This window comes from Synchiropus splendidus, chromosome 11 (assembly GCF_027744825.2).
Source record: "Synchiropus splendidus isolate RoL2022-P1 chromosome 11, RoL_Sspl_1.0, whole genome shotgun sequence".
NCBI classification, from domain to species: domain Eukaryota; kingdom Metazoa; phylum Chordata; class Actinopteri; order Syngnathiformes; family Callionymidae; genus Synchiropus; species Synchiropus splendidus.
This window is the reverse complement of record NC_071344.1, coordinates 6778387-6800838: the sequence shown is the minus strand read 5'-3', so window position 1 is coordinate 6800838 and position 22452 is coordinate 6778387. Positions and strand designations below refer to the sequence as shown.

At 42.2% G+C, this 22452-nt stretch overlaps 2 protein-coding genes across 2 annotated transcripts; both read left to right on the top strand.

Moving 5' to 3' along the window:
• The first annotated feature begins 339 nt into the window (after positions 1 to 339).
• slc25a5 (solute carrier family 25 member 5) lies at positions 340 to 2247 on the top strand. Its single transcript, XM_053879179.1, has 4 exons — positions 340 to 555; positions 1102 to 1588; positions 1664 to 1804; positions 1872 to 2247. The coding sequence occupies exons 1-4, from the start codon at positions 445 to 447 to the stop codon at positions 2027 to 2029; spliced, it is 897 nt and encodes a 298-aa protein (XP_053735154.1). The 5' UTR covers positions 340 to 444; the 3' UTR covers positions 2030 to 2247.
• A 3198-nt stretch (positions 2248 to 5445) lies between these two features.
• On the top strand, positions 5446 to 21402 carry si:rp71-46j2.7 (uncharacterized). Its single transcript, XM_053880034.1, has 16 exons — positions 5446 to 5762; positions 5953 to 6055; positions 7010 to 7223; positions 8142 to 8284; positions 13151 to 13334; positions 13425 to 13480; positions 15608 to 15786; positions 15865 to 15978; positions 16821 to 16946; positions 17023 to 17121; positions 17195 to 17353; positions 18010 to 18607; positions 19984 to 20047; positions 20118 to 20293; positions 20459 to 20547; positions 20623 to 21402. The coding sequence occupies exons 1-16, from the start codon at positions 5583 to 5585 to the stop codon at positions 20719 to 20721; spliced, it is 2583 nt and encodes an 860-aa protein (XP_053736009.1). The 5' UTR covers positions 5446 to 5582; the 3' UTR covers positions 20722 to 21402.
• Positions 21403 to 22452: the final 1050 nt, after the last annotated feature.

Here is a 22452-nt window from a genome sequence, read left to right as displayed (position 1 = left end):
GGCTCACTGAACAAGTTTGAATGGAAACAGTCAGCTGACCTACACCTCACTCTGTGGGAATCTGAGTGGCAGCAAAGTGCATCAACAGATGGACTGACCTCTAGACACCATTAGTGCGGCCTTTTTTGATGAATATTTCTACCCCACTTGACTCGATTTCGAATTACTTAAAATAACTAAAATGTAAACCATGCCCTTAAAAAGACAGAACTGTTATTTTTAATCACAAATTCAAACAGATGAAAGTCAAAGTTATCCGTGTGTGTCACAGCGAGGCCACGCCCACTAGCGGACTCTCCACCAATGGCACGTGAGAGTCGAAGTTCACGTTTTATCTCGCGCTCGAGCGCTTTAAATCCCATCAGCTGCGGTCTTCCTCCGGCCATTCGCACTGAACCGGAGTCCCCGCCGCCGCGCCAGCATCCCGAACCACATCAGCCCAGGATGAGTGAAACTGCCATTTCTTTCGCCAAGGACTTCTTGGCTGGTGGCATCGCCGCCGCCATTTCCAAAACAGCTGTAGCCCCCATCGAGAGAGTCAAGCTTCTCCTTCAGGTGAGCGGGACCTGACTGACTCTGACGCCGGCTTTGTGGATGGAAATGTGGTCATGTGCTGTCTGCAGGCTGTGACCCACCACGTTAAACAGACTGGGCGTCTCCACCTGTAGATGAATGTCACCGTATGTGTCGAGTTTTCATCATAATATACTGTATGTAATCCGTACTTGACTCTCCATGTAACTGCGCGCAACAGTGCTGCAGGCACACATGAATAATGAGCAGAAGGGTTATGTAACACGCTGGAGACCAGCTCGCAAGCAGTTGTTAATGGAAGTTTATAACGTCAACATGAGTTGTGTACTCTGTCCTTATTAAGTGTTGAACTCCTGTGCTATGGGAATAAGCAGCCAAGGTCAGAGCAAGGTTTGGCCCACCTCTGCTGCAGTGGGTCTGGGCTCAGAACCAAGAGGGGAGGGGTGTGAATAGTTGAATGGATGCAGTCAGGGTGGCACCCAAGCACATGGATGCGAATGTGTCTCAGCCGACCAATGAGAACCGTGCGTGTAGGACATGTGTTTAAGGTGAAACTTGTGCTTCCAGGTCCAACATGCCAGCAAGCAGATCGCCGCTGACAAACAGTACAAAGGGATTGTGGACTGCGTGGTCCGCATCCCCAAGGAGCAGGGCTTCCTCTCGTTCTGGAGAGGTAATCTGGCCAACGTCATCCGATACTTCCCCACGCAGGCCCTCAACTTTGCATTCAAGGACAAGTACAAGAAGATTTTCCTGGACGGTGTGGACAAACGCAAGCAGTTCTGGAGATACTTTGCGGGCAACTTGGCCTCCGGTGGCGCCGCCGGAGCCACCTCGCTCTGTTTCGTCTACCCGCTGGACTTCGCCAGGACCCGTCTGGCGGCTGACGTGGGCAAAGCCGGGGCGGAGCGTGAGTTTAAAGGCTTGGGCGACTGCTTGGTGAAGATCACCAAGTCGGATGGCATCAAGGGTCTTTACCAGGGATTCAGCGTGTCGGTGCAGGGCATCATCATCTACAGAGCCGCGTACTTTGGTGTCTATGACACAGCCAAGGGTGAGCCTTTACCACCAGCTCCACACCGCCGCCATCTCTGACTGTGTTTGTTGAAACTTGACATTGTGTTTGCAGGCATGCTTCCAGACCCCAAGAACACACACATTGTTGTCAGCTGGATGATCGCACAGTCTGTGACGGCGGTGGCGGGTCTGGTCTCCTACCCCTTTGACACCGTCCGCCGTCGCATGATGATGCAGTCAGGACGTAAAGGAGGTAAATATCTGTGACCTTCTCAAGGCGTGTCTCACAAACATGACCTGCGACTCTGCTTCTGCTCCAGCCGACATCATGTACTCCGGCACCCTGGACTGCTGGAGGAAGATCGCCCGCGACGAGGGAGGCAAGGCCTTCTTCAAAGGAGCCTGGTCCAACGTGCTCAGAGGCATGGGTGGAGCCTTTGTACTTGTCTTGTACGATGAGCTCAAGAAAGTCATCTAAGCTCTTCTCATGTCCCCCGTGTTGGTGTTTAACTGTAACATATCTTGTACATTTGGATGGACTGAAATGTCATAATATATTTATAGGGACCAGCTAGTATTTTGCTACTAGTTGTACTGGGGAAATAGTGGCTCACGCTGTTTTGTTTCGCTCCGCCTCCAAACCAGAATGTCGCACCCTGAACAGACTCTAACAGAACAGAGAAATAAAGTCAAACTCCTGAGTAAACCTCCTGTCTGGTTGTGAAATGTAATGTGCTTGAAGCAGAGAGCTGCTGCAGTGAGAGTGGCCCTGCTGCTCATGTCGTCACTTGCCTTTTTGGCATGTGCCTTTGGAGTGAAAGCTTAGAGCAGGGGAGGACTTCAAAGTTGTGGTTGGTCTGGAGCCAACGTCAGCTGTGAACATCCTGCTGACTACATTTCAAGCAGGAAGTGCTCCCTGGATATGACAGCGAAGATCGACAACACCTTTTGCATCTGGGTATACTCCAATTCAATATAGTTTCAAGTTAATCCCTGAAGTAAATAAAACAGTTGTTGGCAGCTACTTCTAGGAATGTTGACTATGTTGTTGACAGCTTTTTTTTTTTACCTTTAATTACAGGCGCTGAGCTCAGGCAAGTATGAGCATTTAGTCTTATGAAATAATAGATCTGGTCTTCTTTGTGAGTGTTCTGCCCTGCTGTGCTGAGGTCAGCGTGTGGGTTTCTTTCTGAGTGTGTGTAGACTGTTTTTGTGATTTTTAAACAGTTAAATTTTTTATTTTAAAATCTTCCCTTAAACATACTTTCATTTCATTGCAAATGCTTATTTTTCTGGAATTTATTATTATTTCTATAACTTTTCATGATTTCATCTCCCATGTTTACGCTGAAGTCCACATTTTATAAAATGTATTTTCCTTCTAATACTGTAACCAGATTTGTCACTTTTTTAAACATATCAATTTTATTTATTTTTTCTTAATTTCTTAATGTGTCTGACTTCTTTTTTCTGAATTTTTTTCTTAATTTTCTTTCATCCATGTCAAAGTTTCCCAGATGCGTGTGCGCCAGGTGTTTAGGAGTTAAACAATGAAAAGATTTTTTCTGACTTTTAGACAATTATTGTAGACAATACTCTGCTACTCTTTTATATGTGGATATATCCTGGAATGGGTCCGTAGTGAAACACAGGAATTCTGCGGACGAGTCACTGCTTCAAGATGTGAGAGTGAGCTCTGCAACACTACTGCCACCCAGTGGCTCATGGCCGTCAATGATAATGAACCCCCCCTCTGAAAAACGCAGTAGTTTAAAATGGGTTCTAAACAATGTAAAGTACCCCAACATTCACCCAAATTCTCGGGAGATAAAACAAAACAGAAAGCAATTATTGTAACGTAAATGCAACATGAACTATATCATCTGAAGAAAATATAGTAATGAATATTAAAGATGCATTAGAAAAATGACAAATACTGCATAAAAAAGAAAATACCATTCAAACAAAAATGTGTGGCAATAATGCCATAATAATTCGTTTCAGTGATCAATTCCTTCTTTTCGCAAATGAGTTTGGCATGATCAATTACAATGCAAACGACAGCACATAATTCAGGACTTAGAGTCTGGCCAAAGAAAATCTGCTATATTGCCGTGTTTGCTTCATAAGAACATCAAATCTCCTTGAGAAGCTCATTCAGAAAACAGGTTGTGATTGTAACTCCAGCAGAGACGAGCGTGCCAGTCCTTCACACGTTGGCAGGGTGACAGCCTCTGGTGGCAACAAGCAAACATTAATATTAATGTGTTGTTCAGCACTTCCAAATTGTTGTTGAGTCTCTGTTGAGCCTAATTTGGATCCTAATCTTCTTAGTTTGACTTGATCTTTGTCAGCCTGCACTTGTCCTTCAAGACAGGGACTTGAAAGCAGATACGCATGTTGTTATTTGGGTAGTTAGCGTGGTCTTATATTTGTCTCATGATGCATGACTTCATGTGTGTTGTCTCTTTTCTTCCGGTCTGAATCCAGAACTATGTCAGCGTTGTGTTGAACTAGTTTGATACGTGAGGGTTTTGTGTGGTGCTCAGTAATGGTGTACAGGAGAGTGTGTTGCATTGTTCGATGTGCAGAGGAGAGTGTTCATTGTGTGGTCATGTGTCATGACGTGCTTTTAACCGAGAGAGACTTTTGGTGTTGTTATCAGTGATATATTTTCATGTGACATCAACACTTCCCTGTACAATACATCAGTGGTTATTTTTGAAGTATTTTAATTGATAAATCACTCTTTTGCTATCACAGACTCAGATTTAGTTCTACCTTGACGAATAAGAGTTGGAGGTGGTTGGTGGTGCAGCAACTTCCTCTGAGCCGAGCTCGTGCCCACGTGAAGCCTGACTGGATTAGTAATAAGGGCCTCCGACAGTAGACTGTTACATAATCAAGTTGTAACAATAAATGACGTCAAAGGTCATGACCCGGGTTTGAAACACTCCTGTGAGAATTTGCTGTTAGGAAAGAGGCCTGCATGTCACGATTTCGCACAGAAAACATTTTTTAAATATAATTAATGACACCCAAGTATCATCATCATAATCACCATCATGCCACGAACACATTTGTGGCTCAGGAGGTGATCCAGCCTTCACATAACTATGACTCGGCAGCCATGTTTCTGCTGATGGACGGTAAGACTTGATTGCAAACAAACGGCCCTAAACACTCCGTTTAAGAACTGCGATACTGCGTCCTGATCGTTGTTTGAATCAATAGCTCCATCGTGTGGCAGTATCTGGTACATGCATACAAAAACAAAAATAACACGCTGAAAACTATATCTTACGATATATTATCTTTCATCGCAACTGAGCCGAAACTGCATCTTGAAAATTATGACATATTGCGAGGATTTGGAAATTACGTTTTTAGTTCATATTAAACCAGCATTAATGCAAGCAAAAACACAATAAATCTCGTTTCTGAATTTTCTTTTAAGACTGCCATATTTCATATCGCGATTTTGTCATTGTGACATTAATTAAGATATGATATTATATTATATACTATCCTTAATAACTACAAAAAAATGTAAACTCTACTATGCGATAAAGTAATTGCAAGTCTTCATTTTAAGAAAATAGCCGACCATATCAATCGTCACTGAAATAAATCATGATCCTGCCGTTGAGTCCAAACAGTCTTTCCGGTGTCTGACCTTCAAACTATGGTCTTCAGTTGACTTTATTTTTCAATGCTCAGATGATGAGTTTCAAGAAGGATGTGACGCAAAGCAGTGGGCATGGAAACGCCGCAGCTCCACGCAGCCACCTGGCTGTCAGGTAAAGCTGCGACCTGTAGATGGCAGACACTCGGCACTTCTCGGCAGCCAATCACAGCTCCGCTTTCACTAGCTCCACACAGTTCGTATATTTCCGCCTCTGTACGCCGGAGTTCGGAGTCGTCGGCTCCACTCTTGAGATGTTGTCGAGGAAACTCTCCAGCGCCGTGTTCGCCTCCAAACACGGACTTGAACGGAGCAGAAAGTGAAGGGAAGGAGGCTGAAGGAGAAGATGTATCTATGGCGGGTGTGCGTCGCCGTCGCGCTGGGTCTGGTCTGGTATTTTTCCGACTGGGGTCGCACCGTGACACAGTACTTTCTGTGTTTCTTCTTCTGTCTCTCGACACCGCTGGTGGTCGGCCACTGTGGACGAGAGAGCAGCACCCAAACTGACGAGGAAACCTCGCTGAAGGTGACTTGTCACTTGTTTTTCTTCTCAATAACGCGACCTGGCGCGAGGCGTTTGATGCCGTGTTGAACTTTTAACCTGTTCGACGTGATGGTTTGCACGACGCCCCGGGGCTCTGTGCACAAACCAAGTGTCCCCCGCGAGTTTTGATGGCTCTGCTTGCGCTGATGGTTGCTCTTTGTTGTCTTTTCAGGAAACCGCAAACGACGAGTTGGAGCTGACCGGTGAGGCGGGAAGCTCGACAGCTGAACTCGAGCAGACTGACTATCCTCATGTGAAGAGATCTCTGCAGCAGGGTGAGGTCAACATGTGACCTCCTCACGCACCACTTACTTCGGAGTCTTCCACTTATCCTGATGGATATTTGTGTGTCGGATTATGGAAACGCCAGCTTTTGTGTCTGACCTCTTTGGGTGTTTTGTCAGCAAATATTTAGGCTGTGTTTAGACTTGACACAGTCGAGGAGCAGAATACCCCACATCTGTAGCTTGGCTCGTGTTTCAGAGGTAGGAGGGGCTTTTGGGGAGAAGCGAGGGGAAAAAACATAGCTCCTTAACTTATAGGATATCATCGTGTGAACTGCTTCACAATGCCGGCATTTTATACTAGTATATAAACAGGGTAGATTTACTCTCAGAGAGGTGGTTAATATTCATTCATTGCAGCATCTGCACCAGGTTTCAGTTGCATTCACAGCTCTTTTTAATCATTTCCTGTCTGCTGACTTTCCAATTGTATTGCAAAATAGTCTGTGAGGCTGAAGATGGACATGGCGGACAGGATGTTTAAACCAAGATAAGCTTTTGTTTCACAGAGACGGAACTCTATTAACGTCTGTAAACACAGTCAAAACAATTGATGTTGATCGATCTGTCCTCACGCTAAGAATGCTGCGCGACCTCAAGTGGCTCTTGGCTTTTCATTTCTAGAGCTGATTCCCCTGTTTTCATTTGAGAAGGTCTGTTCTCTGCAAGAGGGCAAAGGTCGTCAGGCGAGATGAAACCAACACTGATGTTCCAGCCAGAGCTGGACATACACAGTAGGAACATTCTGTAGCTTCTCTGGGAACCACATCAGTGCTGTAGATTTATTGATCGTTATAAATTGCTGTTTGCTGTGAGTGGTAGAAGCAGTGATGTAAGATGTTTGTTCCCCCATTAAAACTGGTATTTAAACGATTAAACATCTTGTCTCTGTTGGCACGGCGTATGAAATAATCTGCCTGCCTTTGTTTGCTGTTCCTCCTGCAGTGTTCTCCTGTGCTTACGGCCAACTGGTGTCACCCTGGTACACAGTTCCCGAGCCAAGTGAGCAGCAACCCCTGCACCAAGTCCTCAGCAGGGAGTTTGACTTTGCCGTGGACCGGCTCATCCACTACGGCAAAGACTTTGACGTCTGCCAGGCGGCCGTGGGCTCCATTCGCATTTTGACTCAGCATTTGCACAATAGCAAGCAGCAGGACAGGTGAGCCCTCCTCCGGATGAACGGTTCTGCTTGCTCCGCACCTTTTTTTCTGGCTAATATGTGATCTCTATGAAAGTATCCTCATTTTTGTTGCCTATGAATAATTCACCCAAACTTTACTGCCTTGTGGCTGTAGCCCAATCCTAAGGGCGTCTTGTTTTATGATTCATTCAACACTGCAGCACATTTTCATTATGGGACACCCGTGATCACTTTTAAATCATTCCCTCTTTGCCTTAAAAACTGACCTGCTAAATGGACCCTTAGCAGTGGGTGGAGAAGTCTGCGGAAAATGCAAGTATAGCAGCCATTACTCTGCTGTGTTTTTTTCTCTCAGAGAATTTAATTGCAGCCAGCCTGCAGCCATTTATTAGCCGCTCAGTCAGATCATCAAAAGAACATGGCATCACCTGACTCAGAGCACTGAGGAGAGGCTTGGGAGAAGAAACACGAAGAAACCCATCGGTTATCACAGTAGCACCAGCAGCACCTGGACTCCCCAAGCTCATGTTAATAGATTCTACCTCAGGGTTTTAAAATCCCTGAACTCAGCATTTCTCCGAGAATTCTCTCGACCTTTAGTTGGTGTGTAACGCCGTTCTTTCTGCAGCCAGTAAAGTTGAAGGCCGACTGTTAACCTGGTGCTACCCAAAAAACCTTGGTTTCCATTAGATGACTGAGGTCATATTTTATAGTTTAGAAGCCCAGCCACAAGCCCCGTCGTCACTCTTGACAGAGGCAGTGAGAGTTTTGCTATTCCACTAGTTATCGTTGTGGTGGCTGCTGTTGAAATTATTCTACCTTTGAATTTGCATCTGTCTCTACTGAGTGTTGATTGTGAGTTTTATCATTTCCTAAAGTGCATTTCTTCCTTTCATGCCTGCTACACTTGTCTTTTCTTCTCTTCTTCCATTCCAGAGAGCTTTTGTTCAGCTCCAAAGAAGAAGAGTTTGCTCTGCTCAGAGAGTTCTCAGATGTTCTGGTGCGTAACATCTTCCCTGAGCATCTCTGGAGCCAAGGAGTCGTCGGCTGCGCTTTAAATGAGATCATAGCCTTGAAGGGTAGGGAAGACGTCTCTTCGTGTTCTCCACAGGTTGCATCACCTCTTATTTCTTTTCTACGAGAGTCAATTGTATAAAAACTTTATTGCTCTTGTTGTAATGAAGCGTAGACGAGGAAAATTTGGGGAGCAGTTTTTTTTCCACCGAGCTCTCTCTTCTGTAAAGGTCTTCCTGACAGAATTCTGTTATCTCTGCTGAGACTGGCTGTGTGGGTGGTTTTTGCAATTACGCTCATGTTTCAGTTTCAAAGCGCTACGTTTGCGATTGTAGTTAAAATTATCTCCGTCTCCCGGCCGCCTTCAATTTGTCACGCTCACTAGCAAATATCACTGACTTTTTGTTTTTTTGCATCATTTACCCTTGATGCATCTGAATGTTTTTCTCCTTGATATTTTGGACGCCCAGTTTCTGGGCGGTTTTAATGTGAAGTACTTGCTGTTATAGTCATACACAACTCATAAGACCCTTAAAAGCTGAATTTGTGGATTGAGAGAAAACCTGTGCTGCAAGTTTCATTTCCATTTCAGTTCTGTTCAGAACTTTTATTCCTCTGTGAACCAGGGTAGAGTGGGCACTTGGTTCACACACGGATGGCTGGGATGAAGGTGAATTGTTCTTTTTTTAATTCTGAGACCATGCTTTTCATTTGGAAAGTGGTGGAGTATGCTGTTCATTGATAGAGGAGTGAGATGACGGGGTTCATGAGTGAGGGAAGGATGAGGAGTGAGATGGATCTTTGTCATGAGAACACTTAGATCATTCTGCTCTCCCCTGTGGTCAGAAGCCTCATATATCTCATTCATACTATGAATACAGGGACTGAATGTCCTGGTATGTTGAATGCAGGATGACTTGGGTTTCACATTGAGCAACAGGAAGCACTCGCACATTCATATGGGCTTGAAAGCATTTAAAGAACCGTGTGTCTTCTAGTGAGAACTTGGTTGTTAGATGAAAGATGATGGATGTTGGATAGATGTCAGTGACTTTGGGCCGTCATTTCAGTCTAGGAGAAGTTCATGAAAAACCATGTGCTGTGTGGTTAAACTGATGTTTTAGCAGGGTTTCAACTAACTGTCAGTGGTCATAAAATTATCAAGCTTGAGTCTTCTTGAAGAGCCAGCAATTCATACACATTTCATAGCGAGAACTGTCTGAACGTATCAAAGCGTATGTGGTGGAGTGTTGGCAGGCAAGTGTACCTGCTTTCACACAGGAAGTGCAATGCATCGTCGTTCCCTCGCACGCACAAGCCAAACCTCTGAAACCTATGTGGAATTTCACCATAAATGAGCACCACAAACATGCCCTTTTCTCAAGACACCTTTCTTTACAGACACCAATGTTGACTTATGAATGAGGTTAAGAGATAGCAGTTGGTAAAGGTCAAGGCCACTCTGATATAATATAGTAATAGTTTAAGATGTGGTGCACATTTTCCTGGCTCATAAATAATGTCTTCTGCTGCCACATTCTAAAAACAGCAATCTCAAATGATAAAAATCTTGGCTGCTTACTGTGTTTGCTGCTGTAAAAATAGTGGGTTACATGCCTTAAATCAGGAGTGTCACAGAAGGGGCCAAATTTATATGCAGCTGGAAAAATTCATTGAACAGTCTGGCACTCCTTTTACAGAAAATGTAGGTCTAAACAGACCACTCTTCTTTTTCATTCTTTGAGGGTAAATTTAGCATAAAGCAGCGCTGTGGTTCACCACCGACGCCATGACAACGCAAGAGACACTCTGTTTTTTCTCTTGAAGCACAAACATGCATCACGTTCCCATCTTTTATCGCATTCTTTCCTTCAACCCCAATGTTGAAGTTTTTAGAAGTTTCCACATTCATTATAGACAGTGACCCTTCTCTTTGCTTTAGAAGACAGCTTGTTTACACAGTCTAATCATCGTGGGGCAGGATGTAGACTTTTTTTTTTTTTTTTTTTTTTTTTTTTTAAGTAAACTTTTTTTTTGTAATTTCCTTGGTACAAAAATGCCTTGGTGGGCCGGATTTGAGTGCATCAATAACCAGAGAGATCTAAACCAAGAAGGCTTAAACAAAAATCTACAGTTGTGCTTGAAGGGGAACTGTATTTACATATACTGGTAATTCTTGTCCTGAAAAACGGTTTACTAGGAAAGCACTCAAAGAGCACAGACCTCCTCAATGCCTCTTTCCCCTGTTTTATCCCCTTGATATTGATCAGGGTTCTCGCCAGGGTGCTTGTGTGTAGCGGCCCCTATCCAAGATGGCTTCCCCCGTATGTAAACAGGAAGTAGTGCTTTTGAGTTGATGAAATACGCCAAAAGAAAGATTCCAAGAATGTGTGTTTCCTCTTCATCCAGTGGGTTTTCTAGTTGCAAACGAAGCGCATTTTTATCAAGAAGGTGCGAGAACGCACTGAATCCGCCACTTCCGAGGTAAGGTTGTTATGCTAACACAGTATGGCGCTTCTTGCTCGAGCATGCGCTGCGGCAGCTTCATTTCCTGCTCCAATATTACAACCCCGATAGGTTTGGCATTTATGCTACATTGTTTTTAAACTTCCGATGGGAACTTTATTGTTGTCCTGAATTTAGTTGATCTGTATAATGAATTTTTATTTCATTTGAAATGTCAATTTGTTAATCAAATTCAGTGATTTAGACAGCAGGTGGCAGTAGTGTGACGGCAGTTGCTTAAACATTAAAGAATAGTTGCCAAAACCGATAAATTCTGACACATCACATAAGCAAAGCAAGTTATTATTGTTAAAAGCAATGCATTATATTCCAGTTAATTTATCATTGGGAATAACTACATCTTCTTTTCTTGCTATTTGAGGAGTCAATTGACAGTGACACTCTTTTTCCAATTTGTAAAAGTGCTAATATGCTGCTGAACCAGTTTCTTTCTTGTGTATTTTTGTTTCTATTGTAATGATGAAGCATTCAGTTGACCTGACTTCTGCTTATTTCAACGATATGTGTTTGTTTGAGAACTTTAACAACTTTCGTTCCAACGGATGAAAGCTGGGATGTACAAAAAAAGATGGACAAAATGGCTAATAATAATAATAATAATTGCAAAGAAATCCAACTTTCTAGTTATAGTTGTGTTATCACAATGTTTATTTTTCATGTATGCATGTATTTCATGACCTTATTTTGTCCTTTGCAACTTTAGTTTACATTAGACTTATATGCATATATAAGTTCATATTGATTTGGTACACAGTAAAAAGAATGACTCTATCAAGCGTGTCAAACCCTTAGACTGATATGACCTGTAGCGCCACAGCTGTTGAAGCTCTATCACTCAACTCACTAAACATTAAATGCAAACGGTAAATTCTTTCAATCTCAGCAGCGTTCGGCCATGACTCAAACCTCTTTCTGATTTTGGCGCCTGCCTTAAGTTTGATACCTCATGTACTGAGATAAGCCATAATAAAGTTCTGTTCGGGGAAAGTAGCTTGTGACCTTTGTGACATTATATAAAGCGAAGACAGAGTTGCTGGTCTGACTTGAGTTGATTCGACTTTTTAAATCATGTCATTAAGTAAGTTTTTAGACATGATCGCCAACTAAATAATTCATGTACAGTTCAGGTTTGATCACACCTAATTCGAGACCTTTATTCTTTAGACAGTGTGACGAAATTGCCAATAAGAAATGGAAACGACTGCAGTAAAGTGAGAGTAAATGATCGTCATTCATGCCTTCTGGACTCTGAACTGACACCCAACTGCTAGCTGTCATTCGAGCTGATGGAGTAGCCAAGAGGAAGAGACGTGCCAAACTAAATTCTTTAAATGTTCCTTCAACAGAGCGATGGTCTGACATTTTGGAAAATATACTTCTCTGGATTCAAGCTGAGAGTTTGACTGAAGCTGCAGTGCAGCTGTCAATGCCCCCCAGTGCTCGTCTGAATCATAATTTATGAAGATTTCTGATAAATGGATAATTTCTGAATACATATCATTCACTCTTATAAATCCTTTGCATCTGATAAATATGATTCCCCATAAATATATCATTGAATCATTAACAGCTATGTATTAATTTAAAATATTATATGCTGAAAGTAATAACACTCATGGTCTTCAATGGTTAAATATTCTATATATCATATATCATCACCAGTGTCATCAAAACTCCACATAAATAAAGAATAAATTAATACAAATGACATAAATGGAGAGCAAGATGCAATATCTCCACTTAATTTGGCCTCCAAATGACTTACATTTAAAAAAAGAGCGGCCGTAAAAGTGAAAGCTGTATGGTCTAATAGCTACCTGCTGCTATGGAGGGTTGGTTAGGTGACCCAGATGATGAGTTTACCAATCAGAAATTACTGACTGGATGCAAAAACATGGAAGATGCAAGGGCACGATGTTGAAAAATGAAGCAGGATAAATATAAATATCAGACTCTTTTTGTAACTTTTTAATAACCCCTCATAAAACCCAAGGCTAGAAACGCTGCCTTTCGATTTCAGCAGCATCAGGCCACCCCCGCATGGAAGACTGTTCAGTGTTATTTTCCTGATCTGAAATTATCTTTTAAAAGTGAGCCACATTTTCTCATCCAGACTACTGCAACCGCCCACTGATCCAAAACAGCATTCAACTAGTCTTAACATACACATCATCAGCTTACTCTTTTGGCCTCATCTACAGTGGTTCTCTTTTTTTTCAAAGTATATCCAATTTTAACGCAACACTAATAAGAGTGTGACAGGATAGAAAATATTTTGTGCTCCTGACTTTATGCACTGATATTCTAAGTTGTTATTGATAAAGATCATAGTATCCATCAGCTTGTCATTCATGTCTCCTTATTTATCTGTTTGATCTTTCAATCTTGCTCTCTGTTTACCTCAGGTGTCGGTCTGCTGGTGAAATGGTTGTCTGACCCTGACAATCTGAACCAGCTGGTGGTGAACCAGCTGGACGGCGTGAACCTGAAAGATTTGGTGGAGGAGCAGAACGTGTCTGATCCAGAGCAAACCTCACTGGCATCACAGGAGGGCGAGGAAGAGGAGGAGGAAGAGGAGGGCAGCGAAGTGTAAGTGTTTGATCGTCTCCGCCCTGCTGACCTCTACCCAGAGCAGCGAGTCTATCAGTCTTAGTCCATGTTGACATTTCTCCTGTATAGGGTTCCGGAGGGAGCTGGGATCTCAACCGGCGACACAGTCAAGCGCAAAAAGAAAGGTGTGATTTTTCAAGTCGTCTTAAAAGATGTGAAAAGTACCTGTACATTCAGGGTTTGTGACCAGAGTGTTGCGGCACTGAAAGTAGTTCAGGCACACTATAGAGGATCCCATTTACGCATTCGTTCTCTTTGTATTCTTATTGTTCAACTGCTGCACTAGCAAACCTAAGAAATGGAAAATATACTTTGGTTTCACATTAATTAACAGCTCTATTAGAAGCACTTGAGGACACGAGTTGACTCGTAGAGTAATTTAATGTTTGCGCAGCTTTGCGACATTCATTTTTTCCCCTTAGTGTTGTGATTTGGCAGATAATTAGCTTAATTTTTTTTTTTATTCTGTTTGTTCGCCCACATTGCTAATTAGAACAACAGCAAGCGGAATGCCAGATCAATTCTTTACCCCCGTCAGGCTCCAGGGTTTCATTTGTATTGCCGAGGCTCGGGCAGCAGTGGTGACTGGCTGAAAATGAGCTGCGACAACAATGGATCGCCAAGGAAATGAGGAGATGTTGGAATGTTTACGCAGACTTGAGAGTTGAATTTGGATACTAATCTAGTCACGATCTGAGAGGAGTGACCGGATTAATATGGAAATCCATCACGTACCAATGAGGCTTTCAAAGTACCAAAGCTTTTTAAAAATGTATACAACTTAAAAGCGTCTGCATTAATTCCTTCTTCTACTGTCTGCCTTTCGCAAGTCAACATCCTCTATCTAAGCCTGTTTTGCATGCTTTGTCACGCATATCCTCATTCACTACATCCATGAAGATCTTTGTTTGTCTTTCTCTCATCCTTTTTCCTGGTGTCTCCATCAGCCCATTTTGGCCTCTGGACTTCTCCATATGAGCAGACTTTCTAATAATCTCAATTCTTATTTTGTCCCTTCCAATGAAAACCCCAGTGTTTTTATCTTCCTACAACGGTACGCTTACACCATACATGACTAACATGTAAAGTCAATGTAGAGTCAACAAACTCACAAGCTACAATATAGGAGCAGAGGCTTTGACATGTTTAAGGCGAAAAGCCCGAAGCTACATTTGTTTGATCAAACGCTCATGAATCCAGAGGCTCTGAGGTGGGGGAAAATAGCTTTGGCCGCCTTTTAGAATCGTGGCTTCTCTGGTGAGACTAGTGTGTCGCCTAGTGACGTAACATGTGACCGGACTGTAACTCTGCCTCCTGTCTTTTTGTCGAACCTGCTCTCTCTAAACCATTCATGGTAGCAGGTCTCTTGATTGTCCTGTAGAGCTTCCCTTTCACTCTAGCTGCCAATGACAGACCTCCCCTGATAGTGGTCCCGGCCTCCCACCATGCCTGCACTCTCTTCTTCACCTCCACTGATCTCTGTCCAAGCAGCATCTAGTGCATACTTATATCTTGAATGAGAAATAAAGGATACCGTAATTAAAGGAATAGTAGCCACCCACTAAATTTAAGAAGGGAAATGGATCTTGTTCATACATGAGCCGCACCAGTCAATAAACTGTGGGTGCAGTGGTGCACCCTTAATAATTATTTAATTAATTATCATTGACATTAAAGTGCTTAAAATGCACCGTTTGCGCCCGCGTGTCTGAAGTTCTGACACCACAGCTGGTCTCAGCTGCTGCTTCTCGTCCCCAGTCCTCCAGGAGGTTGGCGGATACGTGGAAAAACTGAATTTTGAGCACCTTAAGTTCAGTAAAAAGCCTTTGATTTCAGTGGTTCAGTGTGACTAGGCTCAATATTTTGCATGGTGATGCTCTTTAGCCTGTAAAAATCCTTATATTAGCCGGGTTGTTGTGAAAGTGGCTTATAGTCTGATAATTAGATTATGTAAAACATAAATTTGAGTTTGGTTTGAAACCCGACTTTCTTTCTGGTCCATATAGCTACACAAATATCAAATGCACGGCCACGTCTAGGCTACCGAATTATGATAAATCACCTGCATTAGGATCAAATGTCCAATGGGAAAAACACTCAAACCACTTGTAATGCACTGCAACATTGAAACGGTTTTCTCATTGAACATTTTTTATCTTTGTTGCATTGTGTTTTGTTTTAATGTGGGATTATGTTGTGAATTGTGGTCACCAGTGAACTGAAACATTCTTCCATCTGTCATTATTTTCAAGGCAATAAATTAAAAAAGGGATGGTCAAAGTTTAAGGACAAGATGAAGAGTAAGAAAGCCAAAAAGAAGAAGATGAAAAAGATCGAGCAGCAGCTGGTGTTGAGAATCATGACCTTTCAGGGCGACGAGGACGACGTCAGCAGTAGGGAGGGCTCCATCTACAGCCAGGAGTCGGACAGGGTGAGACGCTGGATTCCATAAATGGCTGTGTGACAACATGACAGATTCACTGTTGCTGTCCGGCCCTCTTGTCATTAGGAGGACAATGAGGATTTGGAGACCTATCTGACGAGCGTCCAAGAGGACATGTTGGAATTCAAGCTGTCGTATGAAATGTGGCGCGTCGGTTGCTGGCGTGTCAGCATCCCGCATGTGAGTTATTGATGTCTCAGATGGAGAGGCGTGCCCTCCCAGTTTTATACATATCTGCTGATCAGCCATAACCGCTCGCCCTTCAACTTTTCCCAAAGGACTTGTGCTTTCAGTGTGCATTCTTTTGCAAAGTAGATGCTTTAGTATTGACAGGAATATTTACTCTGTTTGTTATAGCATCTCCTTCATTGCATAATTTTAGATACTGGTTCCACATGTCATCGCATTCAGAATCTTTAAATGATCTTTACCATTGGACCGGCATCAGATATACATGTTATTAAATAAATGTAGACTTTTGAAATCATATTTATTTCATGGAACATCTAATATTCAATTTAGTTGTTCGACCTGGAAACTGAATTGTTAACTTGGCTGCTGTCCTGTCCATGAAATGTTAATGAAGGGGCATAACATTATGCTCATGTCGCATTTGACCCGCCAGTTTTGGTTTGTGAATATTGTTTACTGGTGGATATTAATGGAAACAAAAGAGAACGTTCACAATACATTCTTAAAGAACTGAGAGTTTGGGAGCTTCTTACTAAGCAGGAGCGAGACCTGCCATGGTGTATAGGTTTAGAGGCAAAGGAGGCAGGAAGCAGAATTATATATAGCCATTTTGAAGGTCCTCGGGTTTTCTTGGGGAGTGACTCCAAAAAGACAAAATGTTCTAAGTGGGAATAGATAGGTGAGGGTGATCAAGACAGGTTGAAACTGGCAAAGAATTTCCCAGGATCGCAGCAACATTTTTCATTGCTTAGCTGTCAAGGCTCTCCGTCCATTGCAAAAGTTTTGTGCGAAAAATCAAAATCTAATCTTGTGATCCGTCTCTTTCCCAGGCTGACTGGATAAATGATGAGTTAGTATTTACTGTCCACTTGGAGGAACCCAACAGCCCCGAAAACCTGCAGTGGGACATCAGGAAGACGTACATGGACGTCATATATTTTCGAAATGGCTGGCAGGTAACTAGAATTTTTATAGCTGTGAGCTGTGGATGCCCAACATCTTGATGGAGTTTGTTCTTGCTGTGTTTTGTAGGACTCCACTGGTCTGCCTCCCATTCTGGAGCTTGATAAATCAGAGGTTAGTGATGAAATCATAGAAGAGGCCAGGGCGTCTGTGGAGCACTTCCTGCAGGTGAGGCATGATGCCACATACTCTCTGAGGTTCTGTCTTAGTGCATGAGACTGTATTTTACTGTCATTTCCAGGCACTGATATCTGATGATGCAAAAGGCCACACTCAACCAGTGTTTCAGTTTCTCTGCCCGCTTGAAAAACTTCTGAATGAAGAGGAGGACTACAGGGGCGTCTGGGGTCTCCTGAGTGGTCTGGCTTCTTTCCTCACCCCAGGTCAAGAGGAGGAAGAGGTAAAACTCTTTACTGATGATCCTTTTTAGATTGCGGTTTTTGGCTTTTCAATGATTTATTATTGGGGAATGGTGCCGACTATAAGGAGTGAATTATTAATAATATGATGTATGGAGGAGACGCTGCAGTTTGTGCTTTTGTTTTAGAAACAAATAATGGCGAGATGTGTCACAGAGGATTAGATAGTCGGTTTATGCACACTGAGAGAATAATTTATTAATGCTTCTGATGCAGTCTACAAATCCCGTGACGATTATATGCCGTTGAGACGTCTACTTTTGTGCCTCAAGGGGTCGCCAAAACTTACCAACCGTTATTCGTTCACACGAGGTTCAATTTATATGTTGTAGCTCTTATTCTTATTCTGCTAAAAGGCATGAAGGAACCCATTTTAGTCCCTATAAATATAAACTTAAGAAACCAATTATTTCTCTGAACGTACGACTAATTCCCCCCGAAAAATAAAGGCCCCCGCACTCCACCTCCACCTTCACCTCAGCTAGTTTGAGTTCAAGAAACGTAAATGATTGGTGGAAATAATAAGATACAGATTTAATTCATTTAAAAGGTTTGAAGCATCAGGGGTCATGAAACTGCTCCCATACAGCATCATAAAAATAAATAAATAAATAGTTGTTTTCCTTTTTCATTGCAGTCATGCCCACAGAGTGAAGTGCCAAAACAAAATCCCTCGCTTCCACCCACCCCGACTCAGTCTTCTGCTCCCTCCACTCAAAATGAAAAAGACCATGACGTCCAGATCCCGACTATTGTAATCACAGAATTCGAGTGTGACCCGGACCCATCTGAAAATGAGCACTACGAAAAAGAAGCACTATCAGAACCTTCCACTGAGAGCTGCTCCCAGGACGATAAGCAGGAAGACTCAGACAATCCTTTAGCTGCACACATTAAAATGATTTTCAAAGGACTGACCCGGACCAAGTCTCAGGAGTCCCTGGTCTCAACTAAAAATTCCGGAGAAGAGGACTTGCCTTCTTCTGCTCTCGCTTCATCCTCCAGCCTCAATGGTGGGATTCATGGGGATAATGCTGAGAGTTCACCGTGGCTTAGCTTCGCTACCAGGTCGAATAAAAAGGAGAAATTAAGTTTTCGGGTGTCATCTGGGTCTCAGAAGAACAAAGGGAAGGATCATCCCATTCTGCTTAAAGGAGGAGATGCCAAGAATCAGGCCAACTTGGAACAGCTGGAGACCACTAAAGCCATTTTTGATTTGCTGAAGGAAATCTCAGGTATGTACCTCCGAATATTTCAGGGCTTTGTGCTGAAAGAGTAAATAAATGTCTCAATCTGATGAGGAGCAGAGTCATACTAATAAGGAAAAGACTCACTTGGGAATGCAAAACACACACAGTGGCGGTGAAATGAAAGAATGAAAGTCCTGTGTTAGTCTTTCTTCACACAATAAGTCTTGAATTAAAACCTTATTCATTAATGAAATGAGCTTGTGGAACATAAACTTCGAGCTGATGTATTTCTCCTGGATCAATTTTGTCACGACTGACTTCATCAGGGCCACATAAATCCAGATTAAGAGCATCACTTTGCCCAGGTCTGCCCCAAACAATTATGGTCGCTTGTTACTGCATTATATAACATCATAATAACACTTGATCCCATCAGAAAATGAGCCCACATTCACGCTGTTGTGATCACACAATGAATGAATCTACAACCTCAGTGTGCTGGTCACATGGTGGCGCTAAATCACCATCAAGACTTTTGGTGCATGGACAGAACAATTGGCTAAAATTGCCGAAATAAATAACTAAATAAAAATACTATTTTGATTTCATAAATTGAAATGATCGGCTGATGAGGCTTCATGAACCTGTGCCCTAAATGTCTTACCTCAGTAGGTGGCACACTTGGTTTAAAACTGATGTTGGGTTTCATTCAAATGCCATGTTTTCCAGACTGTAACTAGCTTGCATTTAACGAAAGCCGCCGCAATATCATCCATTTCTTTGATACGAGTTATGTTTTCATTTTGTTGTGACGCTTGATCATGAGAACATATGCTTTCAAATTTAAGTCGCATCATAGTTTACGTCAAAGGACCAGTGAAACTTTAGAAAAACGTTGACTTAAAGTCTGGAAAATACAGTCATTGTTTTTCTCGTTTTCATTTCATCGCCAGTTTAAATTGCTGGTTGTGAGTGAAGAGTTTAAAACCAGACTCCGTCTCATTCTGCTGGCTTATCCAGTTCTGTGACAGTGTACACCAACAGTGGATAAGCCAATGACAACTAGGTGGAAGGGAAATCCTCTTGACTTTCAAATGTGTAAAGGAGCAAGTCCGGCATTGTGAAAGTGATTCAGTAGTTTAAATCACCCGGAGTGTATCCTTGCTGACAGTCTGTGTGGCACTTAGATTAGAAGGAGCATCAAAAAGCACATTTTTTATGATGTAATGAATCATTCTGACAGGCGTCCAACTTTCAAGGAGAGTCTGAATTAGGTTTTCTGCTTGAAATCTCAAATGCCACCTTCATGTGTTCGGAGGGTTTAGCTCCAGAGTTTTTACTGAAGATGTGTAAATTGCTTTGCATGAACAGAAATTCAACAGTGAATTGAAGTATATTAAATCTGACTTTACCATTTGCAGGAAACTCCATCCTCATTAACATATTCGATGCCATTCTAAAACCCGTCATGCCCATTTTAAAGAAGTAAGTTTGAGTTTCACCGTGCTGCAGTAACCCGATCGCATGATTCACTGTTGACCTTTCACCCCTCTAGGAAAGTGAACTCATTCCTAAATAAAATGAACCCGTCAGAGGAGCAGATGGCGGTTTACATCGACACCTTGCGTGGCAAACAGTGGCCTGAAACTCCTGCTGCGCCTGATCCACCTCGCACCGAGGAGGAGAAGAACGAGACCAGGGAGCGAGCCAATGAGCTCATCACTTCCAGATGTAGGTGACACACGCAGATGCAGCCCATAGATCTTAACTGACTCAAATATGAGCTATGTCAAACAGAGTCTGGGTATTTTCTTGTCATCCCAGCAAGTTGTCCTGCTTTTATTGACAAAATAAATCTTTGCTTTCACTGGTCTTATCAAGTGTTTCTCCTACTAGATTCCAACATTCTCGTCCTCAAGAAGACGGACATGGAGGCGGTTTTTAATCTGTTTCAAGACTGTGAAGAAAACAAAACACTTGTTTATGTGAGTATTGTAGCAGGTTTTGGGGGATGTACTTCACGACCTGATGACTGTATTTGTTGTTTGTTTTTTCCCCAGATGCTTTTGTCATTCCTCCTTCGGGAATTCTTTCCACACGAACGTTCCTTAAATGTGAGCAGTGCTGCCCTTCAAAGAGTGACCACCTCCTCATCCTGAACTTTATTTATTATTTTAATGGATACCTTAAGTGGATTTTAAATATACCATATTATTTATGACAATTATTAAATTTTTACTGTATGAGACAGAAGCCTTTTGACCTTTTGCAATGTGAATTTTTACTTTGTATTGTTGTATAGTCTTTTATTTTGCCTCTCTCCTTTCACTCAGGAAGTGTCATTTGCTGAAACTGTTGTTCAACTCAGGAGCTATGCTTTGTTTTGGTTTTTATCGCAGTTTTAGTTTCACTTTTCACCTTTTCATCTACCTAGTTAAGAATTATTTTGTCACTTGGAGCACTTCTGTGGGGTGAAAAGACTTTGTACACTCTTTGAGTTTCATACAATAGAATACCTCACAAATGTGACAAACTTAAACCTCTTGGGATTTATTCAATAAAACGTTTTATAAAAGCCTTTTCAAAGTCCCATATATTCCCCTCAGACTGAAAGACGAATGTTCTAATCTGATGCCAGCATCTTATTTGCTTTGAAGAATAATTTATGAGAACTGTTAACAGCTTTATCTTCCCAGAATCATTGTGTGAATGAAGTGAGAAATGTATCCCAGGAGAACATGTTTTTAATGTTCAGTTGCTGACACACTTTTGCCTACTATGTCCTGAGTAGCCATGAACAAACATATTAGGTAGCTCGAAACTGAAGGACGTGCAATTGGTGTCATGATTTTCAAGGCAGCGTTCTGTTTACACAGATTTAAACGAATGAGTTTCCAGCAAGGCCACATCATCAAATGGTCTCCCACAAGTCTGTGTTGCTACATCTTCTGTGTTTTGACGGGCACTCTGAGTTCTGTGCCCACTACTTTAATAAGTTATACCAACTGGTTGCTTTGAAGTTTAATATCTGACTTCACATGTGGGAGCTTTAATATCCCTCGGAGCACGGCAAACTGTGACGCACTCTTTTAGAGCTTATCCATGAGTGAAAACAAACATTTTCTCTGCAGTGCAGTTCTATTGGACGGGACTAACGGCATTCACACCCATTGTTTTGAAAGCTGCAGTAAGTGAGAAGTTTTGGAGGCAGTTGAAATCTTTTGACCGATGGATTTCAGTACACACAGTTTGAGAAGTATGTGTTGATGATGTTGGGTAACTACAGGAGAAGATAAATTGTATTTACGCAGAGGCAACACATTCTTGGTGGAGTGCTGTTCGATTGGTGAAGCATTAATTGATAAGTGTTGAAACGTAGTGATGAAAAAGGGGAGAATTTAATATTTATATGCTCCACATACAAAGTTTTAATTGAAGTAAAGGAAGGTTGACTGATGACGTCTACTTTATCTTCTTTCATGCTAATTGAAACCAATGCATTGGCAAGTTTTTATCGAACCAGAAATTAGATTCTTAGTGAAGCCGGCTCATCTCAGAACGTCAGATCATGATAGTCTTCTAAGCCGCTATATTAAATTGTTTTGCTTTTGTCGACTTCTATTTTACGGTGCATGACAGTTCAATGCGTCTGAAACGTCTGGGCTTTATATGATTTGATATTGTTAGTTGTGCTTCTGATGGACTATTAACTCGGCCAAGGACCACAATAAATCTGTGTATTGCTGATGACTCAGTCAGTTGTGTGTGTGTGAGGAGAGGGATCAGTGTCAGTAGAAGCGACACAGAAAGCATGAGTGTGAATTAGAGCTATAGCATATGTAAAGGAGCAAAGTTCCCTTGTAATATGTGGAAGAATATAGTCAAATTGG